This window comes from Atta cephalotes (assembly GCF_000143395.1).
Source record: "Atta cephalotes unplaced genomic scaffold scaffold00004, whole genome shotgun sequence".
Classification (NCBI taxonomy): domain Eukaryota; kingdom Metazoa; phylum Arthropoda; class Insecta; order Hymenoptera; family Formicidae; genus Atta; species Atta cephalotes.
Window position 1 is genome coordinate 4,367,276 of NW_012130068.1, and position 24,453 is coordinate 4,391,728.

General features: G+C 30.6%; 1 protein-coding gene across 1 annotated transcript in view; it reads left to right on the top strand.

The window, feature by feature from the left end:
* The window catches only part of LOC105626152 (glutamate receptor ionotropic, kainate 2-like), a 152,043-nt gene that overhangs the window by 103,985 nt on the left and 23,605 nt on the right, over positions 1-24,453 (top strand). Inside the window, exons 3-8 of the mRNA XM_012207464.1 lie at positions 4,615-4,891; positions 8,250-8,303; positions 12,973-13,140; positions 14,181-14,333; positions 22,259-22,462; positions 23,251-23,454. Coding sequence (XP_012062854.1) covers positions 4,615-4,891; positions 8,250-8,303; positions 12,973-13,140; positions 14,181-14,333; positions 22,259-22,462; positions 23,251-23,454 — 1,060 coding nt within the window. The remainder of the gene's footprint in view (positions 1-4,614; positions 4,892-8,249; positions 8,304-12,972; positions 13,141-14,180; positions 14,334-22,258; positions 22,463-23,250; positions 23,455-24,453) is intronic.

The following is a 24,453-nucleotide window of genomic DNA, read 5'->3' on the forward strand; positions in this document are numbered from 1 at the left end:
CGTCGTACTATATATATATATATATATATATATATATATATATATATATATATGTATATAACAACAACTACTCTATGGATATACGGAAAAGGCGATCTCGTTAACACCGTCGACGCGTTCATTATACAGATGCATTTTATTTTATTTTATTTCATTTTATTTCATTTTATTTTTGGTTTCTCCGCAATGTCGACGATGCGTCTCTATGCAAATAGAACGTCGGAATCAGACACCGGAAGTGGAATCCCGCTACCGTCCAAAATGTCGGCTTGTCACTCGCACGCAGAAGTAACGCACGCGTTTACATACGACGACGTAAACTCGCGACGACCGCTCACGAGATTGCTCTCTGTCACTCCCTCGCCACTTTTTGCCATCAACTTAACCCCCCGGTCGCGGCTCCTCTTGGCGCCCATTTCCATTTCGCGACGGGCTGGCACCATTCGCGGCAACTCATCGAAATTCCGACGCGGCGTTGACGCATAATATGCGTCTACGCTAAAGTCACCTGTCATCTCCATTCTTTCCGAATCGCATTAATATATTTTAACTATCGCCGTCCATACAGGAAAAATGTATGAATTCACCCGTATTTCTTCCATCCATATCCGTCTATAGAAAAGCCTTTACATTTATTTGCCTCAATGAAGAAACCGCAATTGTCATGATCAAGTAATTATTTATAAAGCATCACAATTTATTATCAGAATTTGGAAATGAAAAGGAGAATTTTATCCCACTTATACAACTTATCGATTTGATGTATCCAAAGAGTCGCTGTTTATTTCATTGGTAATTGCTATTCAAACCATGAATCTTATAGCGAGTTCGGTTGGAAACACGCACTAAGAAAATTTTGTTGCCTATTCTTAATATTTTTAAAATTTATAACACTAGATATCGCAAATTTACTGCATATACATTTACGAAACGAGTCCTTCCGCTTATAGTTCTTGCGAAGAAAAAAGTGGGAGGTCTCCGACCTTATCTTCCCTAAATTGCCGCTCTTGATTGGACGATGTAACTTGGCGTCTAACAGGAGCACAAAGTAGGACGCTGCCGTTAGCGATAAAACGAGAGGAAACGAAAAGAACGCGCTTTTTGCATAAGCTCCTTGATGTCTATGGCCTACCATAAATCCATGACAAGGGGATAAGACAAGAAGTTTCAAAATTCCCCGTCGTAAAAGCGATGTGTCGAAAACGTCTCAACTATGACTCGCTAGGAGAAATGTAACATCCTCAACCCGGTATCACCTAAATATTCATTAGTCGAGAAAATTCGCGTCTCACGAGTTCGTTGAAACTTCAACATGCAAAGACAGTCGCTCACTTAAACGCCATTAAATATTAAGCAATCAATGTTCAAAATTGGGAATGATACGACTTGCAATTTCAGTGAACGTAGTGATTTGTAAATTTTCAAATGATAATTATAGTTTAATAAGTTTAATTAGCGAGCTTCAAGTATAATGAGAATCGCTACGAGATTTTGAATAAACCTCGAGCACTTTACAAATTTGGCAAGCCTCCTGCGTCACTCGTTGTCATTTAATTATTCATAGCCATAGGAGAAATGCCTAGTTTCGCAGTTCGTTAAAACTTTATCGAGTATGAAAAGTTTCGTTTTTCGGCATAAAATAATGGTTTAACGTGACGACGAGACACTTAAGCCAACGAGCGAAACGTGATTTCGAGACTGAAATATGCAATAGCGCGATGTGTGAAACTATTAATTATTTTTATTTTTGAATAATTAATTATCACTTTAATCGAATAAGCAACGCACATAGCTGAGTATTCATTTAGACTTGCTTCTTTGTTTCCTAAAAAATAACGTCTGATAAATTAAATTATTAAATTTAATAATACTACTCATTATAAAAAAATGCTTAAATGTTTAACGCAATTTTTTAAAAATTTTCAAAAATTCTCAAAGAGATTAAATGTTTTTAAACGGATTTATCAAATTGTTTATTAAAAGTCTCTATTTATTTTCTGAGCATTTTGAAATAATTTATAGATTTCAGTTTTTCAATAATAAAGAGATTACATATAATAAAATTATATAATAAAACTATATCGTTTCATGGTATCATTTAAGAATTTACAGAAATGAGTATTTGGTATCTGCATTGGTGTATCTATGATTTCAACGAGATCAAGAAATCTCGCACATAAACGTTATCGTCAAAATGATAAGATGAGAGAACGCAAAACTAGTGTACATTTTTCCTGAACTGTTTCCCTCTGTATCGTACAATGCCATCATAAATTTCCAGATATAACACTGTATATAGTTACTGCTATCTACTGAGTTAATTTTGTAAACCAGACTACTCTGTGCAATTTTCCTACTTTCCCTTTCACACTTTCTTTAGTCAAGGATACTCGTGATAGTTCTATGTATATAAAATACTTTAGGAAAACCTCGATCTTCATTATAACCCTTTATTATCTGAGATATTTCCATTCCTTCACTCCAAGTTTACATAAATTTAACTCAATAAATTTTATTTAAATACATATAAGCATAATCCTGTTATTTAATAAACTTGTTACAAAGTTATTTATTATATTTCAAGAGTCTCTAAAATTTACTTTCAATCGCTTACTAATAAGCAAGTTATTAGTGTCAGGAAATTGTCAGAGAATCTGATTCAACATGGGAAAACTCAACGCCTTAATAAATAAAAAAAGAACTGTCAGTGAAATTAAGTTCTTGAGTCTAAAAGCATCTTGTGTACAAGCGGAGAAGTATGCAAGCGGCCGTAATTGCTCGATTTGTTCCGAAAGTGAAGTTTACCATTTTTCATTTTTACATTTTACGGAAAGTGCCAGCTCTCCTGCGAGCTGCGCTCGTTAACGCGCCAGAAAATTTATCTTCTTCTGCTTCTCTTTCGCCATCCTTTAGCTGTTTATTGATCCTCTTCCTGCCGTCGCTCTATTCGTTGCGATCATTACGAAGAAGTAATTAGCAAGCTCAAAGTTAGAGGCACCTATCTGGATGTCCAAGAAGTCTCTTTCAGAAATACGGAAAAGTAGGATTGCACCGAAGATCTTGCGACTTTATCAGATTTGTATCTTTGAGTAAAGTTCAGAGAAAACTTGCCGCTTGGAAATTGAAAGCGTCTAATGTACTGAATATATTAACAATAAATCAATGATAATATTTTTCTCATTCGTTCTACAGCAATTTTTTTCTTATAAAGCTATAAATTAATTTATCAATTAAATTATTCAAATATTATATAATTAATTAATTTTTCTTATTGACAATAAATTATTATTGTAAATTATTAATGTTCTCTTTCTTCTTAATCAAAACAAAAAAATGGATAAGAACTGCGATTAATGTCGATCGAATTGATGCGGAAAACGAACCGCGGGGGAACGTAACCGCATACGTATGTATTGAATTCCGTGCACGCGACGGAAATCTCGAGTCAACAGTGCAACTTAAGAAGTAGTCGAAGAACAATCGGATGGAAGTAAATTGTGAAAGTCGTGATACCTTTTTAGCTACATCTTCGCAAGTCCTCTTAACGCTGTAAAAGTAGTTATGAAAAGTTTGCTATCAAAGTCACGGTCTTGATAGTTTAATCGCAAATCTCTCTCTGTAAATCAAATTAACAAGTTTATGTTCCCACATCGTTCTTTTGCCACAGATCGCAAATGATAAGTATTTTATCAACTCATCCATTTCTGTTAAAAACCTATTATTCTTACATTATGTCTGAACCCATACCTATATACATAAAAATAACACGTAACATTTCCATAAGAATCTAGATATTGGTTAGATTACATATACAATATACGAGTGGAAGACTTCTATTATCATTTCAGAAAATTGGTTGTTTCATTTATTACGCTTTGCGAAGAAAATGTTCTCAAATTTTTATACTATTGTTTCGTATTACTTTATTCATTTCTCGCTAACAATATAATTTGAGAATAAACCTGCTATTTCCATCTCTGTTAACACACAAATGACAAATAAAAAGGACAAATAAAAAATGTCGATTTCAGAAATAATTAAAATGTTTCATTACTGCAGTAATTCAGCGTTTTTCATTCGGGACATATTAAATAATTTTGGCGAGGTACATCATTAGATATACAATCTTTAGTATATCATATGTCTTTTATCAGATATCACCAATACGATATTCAGTGATAAATAGTGAAATTCTAATATTATTATTTTTTTATTTGATTGTTTCAAATTTTGTGTAATTTTATTGCGACATTATTGTGATTAAAATAAGAGTAAACAAAATATAATTTAGATTATTATCTCAATTTTTTAAATATTTTACTTTGCGTCTTACTTTTTTACTTATTTCTAATTTTTTAAATTTTTCTTTTTATCTTCGCTAAAATTTTCACGGCATATTTGGAAACTATTTGCAGTTAATCAGTATAATCGGCACACCAGTTGAAAAATTTTGTTCTAAACTCATGAGAAAGTACTTTCATACTGTTTAATACACGATATAAAACTGACAAGATAAATCGTGAATTCATGTAGATATTTGGGATAATTGCAACAAACAACATCAATCAATTTAAAATATTTGTTGTGACGTAACTTTAAATGTTTCATGTAAAGGAAAGGATTAAAAGAAATAACAAGCACGCGCAATGATAGACCTTGGCATTACGCCGAGGACCAATTTGCTTCGAAAAAATACCTCTCTTCTGTTTTTGCAGGGCTGTTCAAACTGCAGGATCTCGTAAAATCCCCGCCATCCGTGAGAACTGAAATGTACATTCGTCAGGCGGGCCCTGCATCCTACAGGCAGGTCCTGCGGGAAGTCAGACACAAAGAGATCTTCAAGTTGATTGTTGACACAGATCCGGCGCACATGCAGCAATTCTTTCGAGCGGTGAGTCTTAAACGTAGTCTTAAACGTTTCGATATTTGGCAAAGTCTGAATGTTTAAATATTAATATCGTACCTTCAAAGATTCCAACAATTTCCATTTATATTGTACATTCATTGCTTTTTTTCATCGTGTTAAAATTACATTTCGAAAACCAGAATACGAACGTATCTCCCCCCTCCGCACGTATGTCCCTCCTGCTATATTTTTTCACACCGTTAATCTCTTGCATGATAAATCTGACAAGTTGCTTTATTCAGATAGATACTATATTTTTGCAATAAAATACGAAATATTATAAAAGAGTTGCAGATCGTGCAAACCTAAATCATTCAAATATAAAATCTCTGACAGATTTATGTTATTATAGTCACAACTTATTTTATAAATATATTTATTTTATATGTCTTTCTATATTTTATTACTTTCCCCTTTTCCTTGTAAAACTTGAACACGTATCTCATTATAAATACGAAAATGTATCTGAAATAAACAAAATAATGCATGCTAACAAAATTTCCCCTTCAGACTCGTTTCACGAAAGAAGAATATTAAAATTTCATCGACGAAATATTTTGTTCTTTTCCGAACTGTTACTTATTTGAAAAAAAAAGAATCAGAGAAGAAATTCGCGCAGAAAACTCTGTCATCGATGCATCTGATATTAGTGACGTGATTGTGAATAAATGTTCTTTCTCTGGGAGAAAATTTAATACCTGTCCAACTTTAGTTTAATACCTGTCCAAATCTCCTTTAGATATCGATGAAATCGTTAGAATCGTATTGAAAATAAGTAAAAAATACAGCTTATAGCGTATAGACGGAAAACATGTTGTTTACTGGATGTAAAATGAAAGAAAAAGAGAAAACAAGCAGAAATCTGTACATGGGGCGCATCGCAGCTCATAAATAACTTTCCAGAATCATGCAAAGGGACACGGTTGCTCGGAGATTAAAAGGACTTTTGCAATAGGGATTAATGGTGACTGTACGTTACAGTTTTTTTTTTCTAAAACAACGCTTCTTGTTGCCTTCTAGATTCAAAATGAAAATGCAGTGTCCAAAAAATGTTCTTAAATTCTATCCTAAAGCGATATACAATATAAGTAGATCGAAAAATAGAATAAAATTTACATTTTAAAGGTCTCTCATATTTAAATTATTATATACGTTGAATTATATAATAACAGATAAAGCGATTTTTAGAAATTTTGAGCAATATTTGTATTATGTAAGACATATAATATTCATAACAGTGACGATAATAAAAATTAATGGCAGTATAAAAATATCTAATAGATTATTGAAATATTTAATAAATTCTTTTTAAATGCTTTGAAAATAATAAATAAATAACGAGTATCAATTCATGTTTGTAAGATGTAGAAGCTTTTAACATAATGTCTCTTTATATTTTATATTGCATTTATTTATTATTTGTGTTCAACAATATAATAATTTTTTGAGTTATATAGATCACTATATATTCGTGGATACTCACGATGGATACAACGGCTTCGTAATATTTAACTACCTATTAAACATATGATGCAAATCAGCAAATCGCGAAATTAAATCGCACGAATTAGTGGTAACAAAACAAGGTGAAAATAATTCATGAAAATCGTATGCCATTTTCACGCTCGCTTGAAGTGATAAAAGCACTCGATGTTTTTCCCGATACTTTTAGAAATGCTGTTGCGTGCACGGTCGACAAATAGAAAAATTTGCATAATCGGGCGAGTGATCAACGTGCCGGAAATACACGCCTCGATTGTTCACTATTGAAACACACGTTATCGACTCATTTCTCAGTTGTGAAGATAATATTGCAAAAAACGATAAAATTTGTTCATTATAACTCAGGACAATCAATACCATGAAAAAAATGTCTGTGAAGTCAGCACGGCATTTTATTAATTTTCAAAAAATAATGATTGTTCCAGTAGCACTTTCTATTGTTCTTTCAAAATTAGATAGAAGAATAAAATATCCGATGGTATCTATTGTACTTTAGAAGAAGTTATGCCATGCTAGAACGTAAAATTATCGACATTTCTGTATTTTTTATTTTTGATATTAAAAAAATGCGGAATATTTTGTTATTTTTGAACGAACAGTAGAACAATGGAAAGTGCTACCGGAACAATCATTATTTTTTGAAAATTAATAAAATATCGTGCTAATTTTACAGACACGAGAAAAGACGCGACTTGCCGTAATTTATGTACATAACAAACATGAGACAACAGCGCATAAATTATTCAGTGTTTAATTTATAATGAATTGTGTAACATAAATACAAAATAAAATTACATTCGATTAAGCCTGCATAATGTATGCAATTATATGCTAACCTCCATATAAATAATGTTGATATAAAAAGGACAGAATGTTAGAATTTACTGTAATAAATTAAATAGCATATAATTAATTAACAAAGTGTATAAAACAAACAAGAATAATTTTATACGCATGTATGATAGAAAATTGTTATGAACGAAGAAGCAATTATGAGATTATCAGACAATTACAATCAAATATAAAATAAAAATAAAACAATTGTGCATTATAGAAAAGTATTCAAATCCAGGAAATGTGGAAAAACTTGTTCACAATCTAAAGATTAAGACTGTAAATACATTGGAAGCAAGAGGGATTAGATTTTGTTCCTTTCTACAACCTTGTCAGCGGCACTCCGGAAAGCAATCTTGCTTCAGATGCGGTCGAAGCAAACCCGTTATTTGCATGTTACGTCCTTCGGGAATTTCTAAGGATAACCCTCAACCGGTCGAGTAATCAAAAAACGTCCATGCTTTCATGCAACTGGTCTCGTATATATCCTTTTAACCTCGCACGTCCGCTTCGTTCCATCCGCTTTTCCTTTCCACGAAGAGGTTTTTCTACGGAAAGATCCGCGCAAGACCTCTTTTATCTGACTCGCTTCCATCTCAGCTCGATCGATTTATATATATGGCCTTACCGCGGAAAATGAAAAACGATGAATTATATCGAACTACAAAAGATGCAATATCAATATACGTGTGTAGTGAAATGACAATATGCAATATAATATTTGTTGTGCAAATGTTCATACTGCAATATATACAGATAGGATAGCGCGGAATGTATGCATAAAGTATGTGTGCAGATCTATATCTAAAATGCCATCATAAAACCACATTGTCAAAATATTGATAACTACGAAACAGTATTATAGGAGTAAAATATGGCAAGATAAATTTACTTTTAATGGCATCGTAATACAATATATATTTATATATGGCACGATAATATAAATATATAATTTATATTAATTGGAAGATCTCTCAAATATAATTTTCTTTTTAATTTCTTACAGATATTGCAACTGCAAATGAATGACTACAGATACCATTACATGTTCACAACCTTTGTAAGTACATCTTCATATTTAGTTTCGTCAAAGACAGAAGGAGGAAACATTTAAGTGCATATTAAAACTATTCAGATTAAGCTGTGCATAAAATTCTTGGCTAAATCAAATTTTCTTATAATAACATCAAGATTATTTTTGTAATAAAAAAAAATCTTATTTTCGCTTCGGAAAGTAAGAAGTTTCAGATTTAAATCCTTGCTGAGGCGATATTTTTCGCAATAATAAGTTCTTTGAAATGTCTAAAAAATGCTTATTAATACCATTATTAAAATTGACGATCAATGAAGTTATTTCCAGCTTCAGTTTATGATTGCGGCCGATAAACCGAATCGAAGAGTAATTTACAGAACTGAAAGATGTATATTCATAAATTTGCATATGAATATTATTAAACATATCCGCTTCAATCGAAAATAAGATTCTTTTTTTTACTTGATCTATTCTTCTCGATCTAATTTTCATTTATAAGATTATTCTATTTTTGCTCGGCAATATTGTTAATATCGATTTAATAAAAATTTTAATTTTAATTGTTAATATTCTCTCAATAAAATAAATCCTCTCATATTCTAATATAAAAATACAAACTGAACTACTATGCTTTCTTTATATAATTTCATTATCAATTCAATTCTCTATTAATATAATGAGAATTACATTTAGGTTCAAAACTCGATTCAATCTGCATTTAAATATTGAATTAATGTATTTTAATAGGTAATTAATAAATCTTGCAAATCTGTCAATTATAATGAAGCATCAAGTTTAATTAAATGTATTACTATAGAATCATTGAATAGCTTATTGATTATGAACTAAATGATCATAATGGCACTTGTATATTTTGAAAATTTATTTCACTCAACATTTATTGAGCATGCAATATAGCATAATATGTAAAAAATAAGTACCTCTTTTAGACGCATATGAGAATACTTGTAGACGAGACTCTGTGTACCATTCATCATCTTCATAACCGGTAATATTTCGCGCTTCTGTCGATCCCACTTCTCTTTGTACATTCCATGCAGCTTATTATGTGTATTATCTCGTATTCGTCCTAGAACATAGATGGTGGTAGGAATTAGACCTTCCACGGATGAGCAAGGCGGCGCATATATCAGATATTCCCCTGACATGATCACAGAAAGCTCGTGTCGCCGTGCATTTCTCTCTTAGCCAGTACGCTCTTCTTTGACATATCACTCTCCCAGCCTTTTGAGTCGCACAAGCAAAATTCCAATCCGTCGTCTCATTTAGCGTAAATTTTTATCTTAAATGGAGCTAACAGCGCATACAAACCCCGCGGCTAGCCCAAGTTATAATGTACAAACACAAGCTGCAGACTGTGCAGTACTGTGTACATTCACTGAAGGACAGGGAACTGTACATTCTTGCTCGATGCATTTGCACTCGTATATGTATACACATGCATTCCGTACATGCATACACGTGTGATACATGTTCCGCAAATGTCCCCTTCGAATTTTGCGGTTCGTAACGACAGTACACCGAATTGCTGTTAGATATTGCAATTTTTTCTACAAATATGTCGAGATTAATTAATGATAATAATGCATCCGATTGTGACGTTTACATCATAAAATGATTTCAGCAATATATTTGATTTAACTGGCTTCCATTAATCAATTCTTAATTGCAGGAAACGGGAAGCTAATTCATACTATTAATAAAAACAAACACGGGAGAAGGGGAGGAATGAACAACAAAATATTGCCGTTGACAACTGTTACATTCCGGCATTTAGTTAGTTTATTAGTCAGAGATCGATGTATATTAGCAACAAGATAATTATAGTACGGAAACTCATATCACGAACGCGTTTATCGTTGATCAAATATCGATTGTCCTATATTCCATTAGTAGGTAATAGCATGGGATCATATATGTATGTGTTTGTTGAAAGATATGTATGTACATATGTATGTATCTAATTGTGAAACAATATTGCATACAGTAGCAGTAGAGTTATTTGTAGATTTCATTTCTTGCGAGCAATTATTGGTTAACAGTTGCGTTATAGTAGGAATCCTAATCTAATGATATCTTTTTATATAATATTTATATTGTAGAAATAATAATAATATTTATATTGTAGAAACAAAAAATATTGCCAAATTTTTTAGACTGATCTCGTTTTTCAATATTAAAACAGTAACAAATCGTTACTTTTTAAATAACACTAGTATTAACTGATTTTTTACTTGGTAATGAGTAACAGTAATTAGTTATTTGTAAAAATTAACTTTTCAATTTATATTGTAGAAATATTTAATAATATAATATTTATAGTATATATATTTATATATAGTATATTTATATATAGTATATATAATATATATAGTATACAATTTATATTATTCTATAATATAATATTTATATTATACAATTAAAATAGAATAAATATATAGGATGTTAAAGAAACCATTTATATTGTAAATAATATACACCATTAATAATATACACCATAATATACACCATATTGACAAGAGTAAAAAAGTCTTAAAGTCGTAAACCAAAGTCGGAAACTCAATCGTGTTTAAAATAATAAACAATTTTGTACATACATTGTAATAAAAATACGTTATAATTTTGTACTCTCTTGAATCTTGAAACAAATAATAATCTATATACGATAGCAATTCATGAACGTGAGTTGATCAAATTCATTAACATTGCAAACAGTTTAAATTAAATGAAGCTACACAAAACAATTCTATACAAATATATTCTATAACAATTATAAAACAATGATAAAACATAATAGTTAAACTCAAAATACTTTGAAATATATTCTAGTAAACAATCAATTAATTTAATGGAATAAAAAATACGATCCGTTATGATCAAATGATTCAGTAAATATCCACTGCTACGTGCAATCTCGCAAAAAGGTTTAATGCACTCCTGAGATGCGAATCTCCCATTAGACTCGTACAAGGAGTGAGTACATCCGCGCGTTTCTAAATAAATCATTTTCAGAGGATGTTACGTAACTTTCTCCCAACAGTAAATGGTGATACCGTGATTCAAGAGGGTAGGATACTTGGGATTGAAAGTAACTCAGTACTTGTAATTGTATCATTACCGTTACTTTCTTGGTAAACTAATAGCAATGTTACCTTCTTTTTTTCAGTAACTGTAACGGTAGTTACATTTTTTTTGGTAACGGTAATGAATTTTACAATTACTTTTATCATTATTTTTTTATATTTCCAATATTTATATGCATAATTTTTGTATATTCAATCTTCAATCTTCAATTCATAATTTATTCTTACATCAAGATCATTTTAAGTAATTTAAGATGTTAATACGATTCTATGATTGATTTATTTGACATCTTAGAATGCCATAAATCACAGAATAGCATGAGAATAACAAATTTCATGAATACCAATTTTTAAGTTTGACCAAAGTGATATCACGTACTAAAAAATTTGTTGTGAAAAATGTCACCTCAACCGGATTGCGTTTCAAAATCTAAATTTAATCGGTGAAACTAGATATGTATATAAATTCACTCTGAAATATTATTATTCATGAAGTTTTAGCTCGGACTAAAAAAGCATTAATTTTTTTAATTGTATTTTCATATATCAATCTAATGTCATTGTTGTTTACTGCTTTTAACTTTTACTGCTTTTACTAAACAAAAAATATTGCCAAATTTTTTTTAGACTGATCTCGTTTTTCAATTAAAACAGTAAGAGTAACAAATCGTTACTTTTTAAATAACACTAATGTTAACTGATTTTTTACTCGATAACGAGTAACGGTAATTAGTTATTTGTAAAAATTAATTTTTCAATCCTTGTCGGACACACAGCAAAGTGATGGGATTAAAAAAAAGAATAGACAATAAAATGAAAGGGACAAAAAAGAAATTGCTTAAGAAACGAAGCTTTATCTGCCACGATCGACTATGTTATGCAGCTACGTAGTTGTCGGTGAATGACCCTATGGAGAGTCGCGTTATTTATTTTAACGATCTACGTGAACGCTGCAACACCGTATAATTATAAATCATACCCTCTCGAGGCTTCCTAGACAAGACTGGTTGAGATTGGTTACGCTATAACGATTGCAATTACGACGATGACGGAAATCGCTGGAACTGCCTCATTTTTCTTCAATTTAGTCGACTTACCCCATAACTATGCCGCGAGCGGGAAAAAATTTTCCCCAGTTACATTTTCTTAAATACCTCGTGTCCGGTCGAATTCCTTTTCATTTGAAGATGGTGAATAAATTGATAGCTTTATGTATTTGCAGAAACTAAATCGACCTAGATATAAAATAGGAAATTCCTTTTTTACAATTTTTACAAAATATTACTAATAATTGACACAGTGTGTTCAATATATACTTGAGATTAAAATTTAATTGTTAAAATATCTATTACTTATTAAAGATCTACTAATTAATAGAAATTATTGATGTTAAAAATAATGTATCACTAATTTTAATATTTAACATAACTGTATATTTATTAAATTTTATACATTAACGCAACTTATTGTCGAAAATTCAGTTAGCATTAAAATATAAAGATATAAAATATATTCAAGTTAACTTTACGAATACACACTGAATTTAATTGAGTAAAATAAACAAATCTTTTTTTCTACATTTGTTTTTACAGGATATAGAAACGTTTGATCTAGAAGATTTCAAATATAATAGCGTGAACATGACGGCCTTTCGTTTAGTAGATCTCGAAGAATCTAAAGTTGCAGAAATACTCAAGCAAATGGAACGTTTCCAACCAGCGATTGGACATGCCATTCTGAACAAAACGGGAGTCATTCAGGTTGGTGGAAATTTCAATGCAACACAGAATTAATTCTTTCTTCACTAACTTATTGTTATAATATTATAATATAATACAACGCGTTACAGAGATTTTTATAAAATTTTGAAAATAAACTCGTAAAATTATAAACAAAATCTTCATTCTCTCCAATCTGACATAAAATATACATTATTTAAAATAAATTTAAGATTCAATGAGTGCTGCAGAATATTGTTTAAGAGCATAATATTTTCAAGAGTTACAATAACAATTAATTGCGTGAGTACAAAATGGTAGATGAATTTATATGGTACAAGCTAGCTTCGAACAAATATAGACTAAAAGCAAAGGGAATTGAAAAGTCGAATAGACCGAATTGGTCAGCAGAGCTCTGTCCAGTTCGAGCTTTGTCAGCCCTTCAGTAATTAAGTGAGTTTCGCCCGCGGCCAGCGCCGCAATGTCATTAATTCGGATCAATTGAGTGCACTAAGCATGGTTTTCTCTCAAGGACTTCCAAGAAGTCCATGGCCAGCCCATCTGCTGAAATTGCTAAGTTTACCTCCCAGAATTTATTCCCCAGAGTTCCCTCCTTAACATATTAATATGAGAAAATCGATATATTTAAATTTATTCCTTCGTAAGTTTCTTTCTCACTAAAGCTATCTCAAAATCTTATCAGATTTTAAATTCAACAATTATTAAATTGAAGATATATCGACTTATAATTTTAAATTACAAGAAGCAAATTTTTATGTAATTTATTTTAAATAAGATCAGTGTTTCATATCGAATACATTTAATACTCTATTTTACAAAAACAAACTTTGACTATAAAATGAAACAGAATTTTTGATTTCTAACAAGTATGAATAATAATCGTTAAGCTACAGAATTAAAAACGAGTCTAATTAAAATTTAATCACAATTTAGCCCGATCTATATTTGCATCAATAGGTGCTGGCAAAAGTTTTGTCCATGTAACAATTTGAAAGTTAAAACTACTTTTTCGTACAATTCACAAAACACAAACTCTCGTCAAAAGGAAACGTATGTTTCAGGCAGAACCAGCTTTGGTGTACGATAGCGTGCAGGTTTTCGCGCACGGTTTGGCAGCTCTGGACCGTAGTCACGATTTAAGACCAGCAAATCTGTCCTGTGAGAAAGAGGAACCATGGGACGATGGTTTATCACTCTACAACTATATTAATGCCGTACGTACGTTCTGTGAATTTTCAAGCGAGCCGTTAGGCAAACAACTAATGCTAGTGACGCAAGTTTTCATATGCAATTATTTCAGAGAAATATCTTACATTCTTTTCTTTAGAAAAGAGAGAGAGAAAACATGTAATAAAATAATTGAAAATTTTACTGCAGATACATAAAACCTGTTTCTTGAAAAATAATGGACTTTTGTGTTATGCTTCACTTAATGACTAAAATAGTTTCTCCAACTTAGCTATAGTTAGCTATAGTTAATACCTTTAATTTATACAAAAAATTAAAGATATATTAAAGATATAATATTTAAATATCAAACAGTGTCAAGGTTACTAAAAAAATTTTGAACGCAATTTTTAACGTTAATAATCCGCAAACAAAACAGAGCAAAATAATCAATCATGAAGTGCTATGCATATAGTTGCATAATCTTTATATTTTGATATTTTTGAAGATAAATACGGAAATTTCGAATATTTCCGCGTTATTTTGATATTTGATTTCATATTTTTATTTGATTTCAATCCGAAATGTGTAAATAAATATTTACTCGAGTCTTCTTTTTAATCAAAATTATATATATTAATATAATTGATAATAGCCAAATTTGCTTATCGAAGAAAAAGAAATATTTTTCTCAAAATTTTTATATTAAGTCAAGAATTATATGAATGTATTGCATGGTTAGAATAATTAAACGAAAACATGCATTGCAAGCTTTAAAGGTAGTGTTGTTTTACGCAAGAGAAATATTTCTAATCCTTTCAAAAATAGAGAACGATGAATTAAATCTTTTAATTCCACAGCTATTTTTACTAACTGCGAGTCACTGAATTATAGCAAAAGTAAAAAAGGAATATAAAATAATAATACAATTTTATAATGAAATTCTGTAATTGTATAATTTTAAGAATTATAATTTAATCTATTAATAATTAATTAAAATTTGTTAATTTGTTTAAAGTTTAAAGAAATATTTAATTTATTAATTATTAATTAATTTTATTACCTCTTATTAAATTTTATCTTACAGATTTCTAATTAATGTTAAAAAACGAATTACAGGGTATATTGACTTCTTAATAAAATGCTTTTTTTAAGAGCTTCATCAAATATCTTTTTTTCCTGTCAGATTGATTGACTAAACGTGACTTAACGCTCTAAAGTAATTTAAACTCTACTTATATTCAGTGCTACATATATTCAGTGCTTAAGGAACTATTAAAGCTACTTATACTCCATTTTGCTTTTATGATCTCTTTAAGCTTTTAAAATTCAATAATAATCTTTTTGCTCGCAAATGACAAAAATTCATAATTCATAAAAATCTAAAGATGCAGAAATAAACGTCATATTTGCACAATATTTACACGAATAAAACAAGTCTCTTTCTTATAATTTACAAATTGAAAGAATTATAGTTTGGCGAAAGTATTAAAATACACGTGTTAAAGTTCAAAATCGCCACACATCTTTTATTACAACATGGAAAGTTACAATTCTCCGAGATGAAAGGAAACAGTAAAAAATTGCTACCATCTTGACGATCGAGAATTGCTCTTCATTGACTCTCAGAGATTCGTAGTCGTCCAGTGATAAACCGCAAACATATATGCAGAAGGCAATGGAAGGAAAGCAACGTTGACACATGAATAATTGAACAACGTATTTAGCAAATAGCTACGTCCCGAAAGCCTCACCTCGGGGCTTTCTCCTCCTTTAGCCACTATGGTCGCGCTTTCCATGCACGGCGACCATCCCAAATGCACGACCGTGTCATACGAGAGACACGTACGTAAACTCGCGTGTACGTGCTGCCCATGACTTAGATCCAGCGTATAGCACTAAGTTTTATTACCCGAGTGCTACCGGCACAGGACTTCCCTATTAGATGCGACAATGACAGATTAAGCTGAGCTTAAAGCTTCGTACCTGAATATTTTCTTATTAGCCGAGAAATCCTTAAATTTTTCGGAATATCAGCGAATAAAAAATCCAAACGTTATGCATAAATTAAAAATGGACAAAGAGAGATCTCTCTTTATATTTGCAGAGATTTATTTGAAATTCGTAAATTGGAATATTACAGGATACGAGACTTTTAAATCTTTAAACAAGAAAGTCCTTGAACTGTTACAATGAAGTGATTGTTGAGGAAAAGCAGAAATTGCGTTTTGATAATGCAGGGAGGAAAAGCGATTCAATACTATTCTTTATTCTGTTAAAAGTAAATAAAGATTACTTGGCTTAGTTAAACTAAAACGGAATAAAACATTGATTTTCCACCATATTGTCCATATTGCTTTCATAAAAAATCTATAAAAAACTGTTATAGGTACTAAATCGTGCCAATGTAGATGTATCTTTCCTAACGTTGATGTGATTATTTTCTTTATTAAGAAAAAAATTAAATTCTTTTATTTAATATTATATAATTATTTTATTTAATATTATACACAATATTATGACTTCTCGTGGTTGCATATGTAATTATCGGATTATATATAGAGATTTTATATGAATTTTATAATTATTTCGAGGACTGTGTCTCATGATTACATTAAGTGATTACCTCCTCGGGCAAAACTAATGGACATCATGAAAAAACATCCTCCTTTCCGATAAATGATAGAAATGTATAATTAATAATGCTTGCCATATTGGGAAATTATTTTCAAAAAGACTGATATCTCTTTCACAGCTATCTGCTTATACAATAATACGTAAACAACATTAATTCAAGTACAAAGTACATAGCTACCGTAACATTTTGATGAACAGATGTAATAAATTACAAAAGCATTTTCATTAATATTATATTATTAAATGGCATTAAACGTATTACGTAAAATATTTATTACGTAAAATAATATAATTAAGAGTATTAATAAAATCACAAAATATCCTTCCGAGAAAATTATTAAATTTTCTTTTTAATCTGTTATTCGCAGAGTGTTTTACAAACGGTATTATATTTAACATATAAATCCGATATGTTAAGCTCATAACATCGGGTTTTAAAAACAGTTACATTATCGGAATGGGAAGCATAACGATGCGCACCTTTTCATGTGCACAAAAATTTATATAAGTTTACACAAAGACAGCTTCTAATTGTGTTGTAAATAATTCATGCAACATATTCTCTTACGCGGTATTATAAAGTTTTTCTTTTTCTACGACGGCAAAGAAAATTAAAAGTTTATAGAAAAGTCCAGATCTCTGGAATAATCGAAAACGTGCAAAAATGAAAGAAGGCGACATCGATAAGTCGTGACAATTTTTCAAAATTTTGTCATACTATACAGTCACAGTAGTTTTTAGCAGTATATCTTCGACAATTGTCGGTGAGAAGGAAACGTGATATATGGCGATATATAAACTGTATCTTGAGTATTGTTTAGTCTCTTGCAATCTTTTTATTATCTGGATGCACTGCGTCTCGGTTAAAACGTACAATGTTATCAGGCAATAAAAATAGGTTCAAAATAAAGGAAAAAAAAGAAGAGAAAGAAAAAGAAAAAAAGAACTTTGCCGTAGAAATTATGAAAGTTCCTGGTAAGCCTGCTTATTCTATTCCTTTCACGTAACATCTACTCGTTCGTAAATATCAACGCGCTCTCGTCTCGTGGCTGCGGTACTTTCCGAAACGTTGCTGCACCGTATCGGTTATCGACGTTCCTTTCATGTTAAATCCGAAATAAATAGCATGCCGCGAAGAGATAGTATATACCGAGCGCAACTGCACTATCGCGGTTACATTCCGCGTATGCATTTAAATCCTGTGCGACGGTAAACTGGCAGCTTCCGACGTGACCGTATCCTATTAACAAAATAATCGTGTCCGCCATTTCTGCTGTTCTGTGAATAACTGTGTAAATAAATGAGCGATCTGGTAAATTATCAATGCGAACGTATTTCTAGGTAACGTTGAGTGGATAATGACCAGCTTAACATTTTAAGCCGGTATTACCATCATAGTATTTAAATTAAACACAGGAAACCATTTAATAATTTTATTACAAAAAAATTAACTGTCGATCTAAATTTTTTATCACCAAACATTCTTTTTCCACGTAACATATAATACATACATACACACACACACACGCGCGCGCGCGCGCGCGCGCGCGTTTATTTATACATGAGACTATAATATAATTTTAGTTTTCTGTAAAATGTAATAACATATGTGTATGATATTAATTATTTTATAATTCTGACAAATTTCACATATTAATTTACGCTTAAAAATCTTCCCAAACCCCATCGTTTAAACAACTTGAGCTGAGCACTGAAAGGTAAAACTCGCTATAAAAGCGGCAAGATTAATGTACCTCTGCAAGTAGGAGGATTTTTGCAGCTTTACCTATTCAGATACACTTCTACTTCCATACTCTAAAGGTGTGGAAACATATATGAGAACACAGGGGAAGCAAATGTGCGTGCATAAGAAACAATCGATTTATCCAAAGTATAAAATAATTAATCAGCACACAATCACAATTAATTCATTGTTAAAATATGTAAATATATGTTTTTAAATTTTTTCTACATTTTATATATTTTTAAAAACATATATTTACATATTTTAACATATTTTAGCTAACAAATGGATTTTAATCTAACAACAATTAAAATATGCATAAGTTTATTAAAATATATGTAAAATGTAGAAAAATTCTAAATAAGTAAAATATATTTATTAAAACAAAAAAAAATTTTTTGTTGCAAATGTATTGCGTAAGAAGTAATAATACGTCATGCATTTTATTCTGTTTTAATTAAAATTGTCAACGTATGTTACTAAACAGTATTTTATTATTTTATTATTTAATTATTTAATAATCGTCATGTAAAATTCAGAAGTGTAATTTAATTTTGTATCCATATTCAATTTTAATTTCTATTAAAATTTATATCGTTTCCCAATTTAAAATACATATAAAAATGCTGAATTGATTATTACAAATTATGTAAAACTTACTCTCTGGACTATTTCTACAGGTTTAAATAATTTATGAAATTCAATATTGTTATGATAAAACAAAATTATAGCTATCAGCCAAGTCCAATACATGTGTTTAATATTACATGTACAAAAATAACTATTATAAAAACGCTCCTTATTTTAATGTAACAATGATAATAACGATGTCTTATTTCTAATATGTTTTAACATCAGCTGGATAAGCGAACCTAGAAATGCAACTTCGTTAGCAAATGGATTTATATGTGCCGCCGACGGAAATACAATTCACCATCGTATACCCTCGTGAATGTTAGCGAGGAATGCTAGTACTAATTTTCATAGACAAATACTAACATGAAATACACTAACTTTGGCGAAGTATAAGACAGCGATTAAGAATTTCAATTTGCAAAGAAATATATAATAATTATATTTCTGTATAAAAATAAGATGTAACCTGTCAAATTTTTGTCTATATTACTCATTTATTTTCTATTGATGTTATTAAACGTTGCTTATATTACAATAAGTAATATAGGTATACCTATATTTTATTCATCAACATTTTATATATATGTATGTGTGTTATATATATATATATATAAACAATTCAAGCAACCGCAGCAACTTCCCCTACACTATTTTTATACAAAATTTTATTTTGCAATGAACAATCCGGATATTCCGTATCAATCCTTTACAAATGATAGTTTTGCGTTTTATTACCTTTTTTTAAACTATTCGTACATAGCGACATGCTTCCGCAAAATATCCTGAGCTGCGTTTTCTGTTGCATACAATGTACGCGTGTGTAATGGTTTTACATGCGTGATGCATCGACGCACGCATAGCGTAATTAACGTGCGTATTCGTCGGATGGAGAGCACGTCGAGTACCGAAAATACATGTGGCGGCGCCCAGGTTACTTCCGGTGCGCTTACCATTTGTTTCGCGAACATCGGCGTATTTTTGATTTTGCGAACCGGCTCGTCGATGTCGATTGACGAGATATCACGACGGAGATTTATCGATCAGCGTACGATCCGCAATACTGCTGACAGCCCGATAAAAATCCTAACCGTAGAATCTAAACTGCTAAAATTCTCGCATCAACTGTCGGGTTGATGAAAGAAGATTTCTTTTTTCCGAAATAATTTGACAATACGTTTCATGGAATCATAAAAGTTGTAAAAATACGTTAGAGATAACTACCTCAAGCACGGACGAGTGAAAACCATTGTATTTTTGTACATACGCCGGCTTTTACCAAATCGTGTTAACAACTGCGCCAAATTTGTAAAACTTTGTAACTCGATTTAAAAGCTTTTTTCTTGGCTAAAATAATTCAAATAATGTAATAACTTTTCACAGTTATAGTGATTTTCGATAGATCGTAAATAATATATTTTAAAAACAGAAAAATTATATATATATATATTTGTTAAAATTTTTCGGTAACGATCTTTTTTATCTGTGAGGTCTTTCAGAAAAATATAAAACCTGTGTACAACAATTAAATTTTCCTTTAGTTTGGAATTTACTGTGTTGTGGATTGAGCAATATACGAACGAGATATTCATATAAAAATCCGTTCGAATTCTTTTAATGTAGATGAGATATCGATCATTTTAATATAATAAACCCACTCGCATTCCGCACAGCTATCATTCCCGATTAAATTCATATTACAAATGGAATGAAACACGAGTCTAAAAAGTTATATGACCATGCATCAGTCTTCGATATTCAAAACATTCATGCGTTAAAAAGACAACGAACAACAATATTTTATTAAATAATATCGTGAGAATAATATCGTTGAGAATATCGTTAATTACTGATTAATAATGTAATAAAAATATTTACATAAAAATTCAAAAATTATACAGATATATTAAGATATAAATTTTGTGTATTTGTGACTATATATAATTATATATTACTATCATTACGTTTATTACTATTATAATTAATTTTAATCGAATTAATTAATGTTAATTGATGCCAGCTATGTAGATACATATACTTGTTGATAGAAGTGTATATTTTATGTATATTTTATTTTATACAATTGCTACTATTGTTATAACAATAATAACTATAATTATGATTAAACACAAATATTAAAAAACTTTTCTTTCAATGTAGGATTTATCTTACTATACTGATAGACTAAGTGATCAAGTTTAAAAAGAAGCACATTTTGAATATTCCATTAACTCGACAAACTAACATATACTAAAAAAGAAAAAAGATAAATCAAATAAACTATGCGCAAACCGACGGTAGACCACAAACGGTAATTAATGCGAAAAATTTCGCCAACTGTATACACCGGAAATGTAGGCCGTCAGCAATGAATCGTGTATACGTGTATGCGTGTCTGTGAGCTACTGGACACGGAGGAAAAATAAATTTAACCAGAATCAGACGCGCATATGATTTAACGAACAGTAAATCCGGCTGTTCGTTATTAAACAGTTATGAGTATAATGTTGCGTATAAAAATTTTATTACTTTTCGATGTTCGTGTTTTATCTAATGATAATTTGGACGGTAACATTTAATTTCGTAATGTTTCGCATATTAAAATTCGACTTCGAAATATTATCTTCTTCATGAGAGACCACTATTTACCATAAAAATGCAATTTTTCTCACATCCTATCTATTTTTAAATAGTAGAGATACAAAGCTTGAAGAATTATATGGCTAAGTTACACACATCATAAAAATAAAAAATCCTTAAAAATAAAAAATTAACCGCTACATTTTTGCTCTATGGAGAGAAGCTTAAATGGTACTTCTGCAATAATTAAAAATATTATTAGTAACACATTTGCAATACATAAAATGAAGGATGTCATTCATTTATTACTTATCGCAACGAATTAATGAATAAACCGAATCGACAATCGATTTAGATTTACGAGTGTTTCTGTTGCAGGCAGGCTTACATGGATTAACCGGACATATTGAATTCAATGAAGGAAAGAGAAACAATTTCAAGTTGGATCTCTTAAAACTAAAAAAAGAGGAGCTTGTTAAAGTCGGCGAGTGGAAATCCGGGTCTGGCATTAATGTCACGGATCTAGACGCCTTTTACGAGACTACGACGACCAATATTACGCTCGTGGTGATGACGAGAGAGGTAATGATACCTTGTATCCAATTTAGTCACGTTTGCGACCTCGTAGCGTTAGAATTAATCATTAAGGATACTGCAAGTGGATCGTATGGAGCTATGAAAGCTGTTCTAAATGGGGTCGGGTAAGTTTGTTATGCCGCGTAGAGATAGTGTCCACATATTTAAGATGCCACACAGCATCTTCAATGTGTACTTATAAATAATATCTAACAATCTATGAATCACAAAAGTATGTATTGAATATACCGAGTATTAAATTACTCGGTATGTTCATATTAAATTGATCTTAAAATAATGAATATGAGATAAATAATATATAGAAATTAGAAAACTTAATTTCTAAACTTTCTATCTTTATGATATGTTAAATATTCAAATACGTAATTTGATTCATTACTATCTTATCATTTAATAAGAAAAAACATAATGTAATGTAATGTAATGTTTTTGTAAGGAAAAAAATTCAGAGACGCTTTAGAGAGAATATTAAAAAGAAAAAAAATAGCAGAATCACGAATTGTCATATTAAGGAAAAATCTTGGTCGAGGGAACGTTTTATCAGCGTTATTGTACTCTCAGAAAAATTCAGTCTGTGTTGCAAAAAGGAAATATTTGAGGGACAAGCGAAAATGCTATATATTTGCATGGAATGGCAGTTTCTTTCTCACCTTTTTTTCTTTGATATAACCATCTCACGCGGAAATAAGAATTTTTAAGGGGTTGCCTTTGCCTTTCGCCTGTCACGATGAACACAATTCTATGATCTATCAATGGGATCCAATCTTCCACAGGAAAGACCCTACGTCATGGTGAAAGAAGACAAGAATTTGACTGGTAACGCAAGGTTCGAAGGCTTCTGCATCGATTTGCTCAAGCGGATCGCCTGCCAAGTCGGTTTCCAATACGCAATCAAATTGGTGCCCGATCACATGTATGGAGTGTACGATCCCGAAACGAAAGAGTGGAACGGAATAGTGCGTGAACTAATGGATAAGGTAAGACAGAATACACAGATCGTGTTTTCCTTTCATAACTTGCACGATGAGATACAATATTATAAGAAATAAAATAAACGTTATGATGATAAATGAGATAACTTGGTATTAACATGCGCTAAATTAAAATTAAAAAATTGAATTATCAACACGTTGCGCGAATCGGAAAAAAATTGAATGAATATCACGAGATAAAAAGTAATTACGGTATAGATTAATTAAACATTTGTATTTCTATATCAATGTGGATTTGATATAGTATTTCATTTCAAATTATTTTAAGTAATAGAAACAACGATAAATAATTATATAATAAGCTAGTAAATCTCATTTTTCAAATTATAATTTAAAAAAATATGATTGTATTAGTGAAAATATGAACATAATATCAAATATTATTTTCTTTATCGAACCTAATTTCGAATGCAATGTGTTAATAATGTTGTTGAAATTGCGCAAGCATAGTATATTAGGAGAAATATCGAGGTAGAGAATGGGTACACACGACCCAAGAGGCCGATTTTATATGCAAAGCAAAGTAAATTTCCGCAGACGTGTCGCAATAAATCCATCCCACGAGGAATTTCATTACACCTGTAGTTGGATACAAGAATCATCTGGATTAACTATTTTTCCCATGAGCAAACGACGGTATTTAATATTTCGATTCATAGATCAGCTCGCAGATGTTACACTTTGTCATTTGAATTGTAAAATTGTGCAGTTATTAAAATCAAAGTTTTATACATGCACTTCCGAGCATCTTTCGAATTTAATCTCTCGCCACCGATCCATTATTGTCTGCATGATCGAGTAGGCGCATAAGCAATGTTCGCATAATTTACACAAGAAATTAAAATTTATTGTTAATTATTACAATATCATAATTAAATTGGATTATTAAATTGGAACGTGATATACATCTGATATAAATCTGCAAATTAATAGTGCATCAATATTTCAGTAGTTGTACGCTTCATTTTTAGTCAGTTAGAAAAG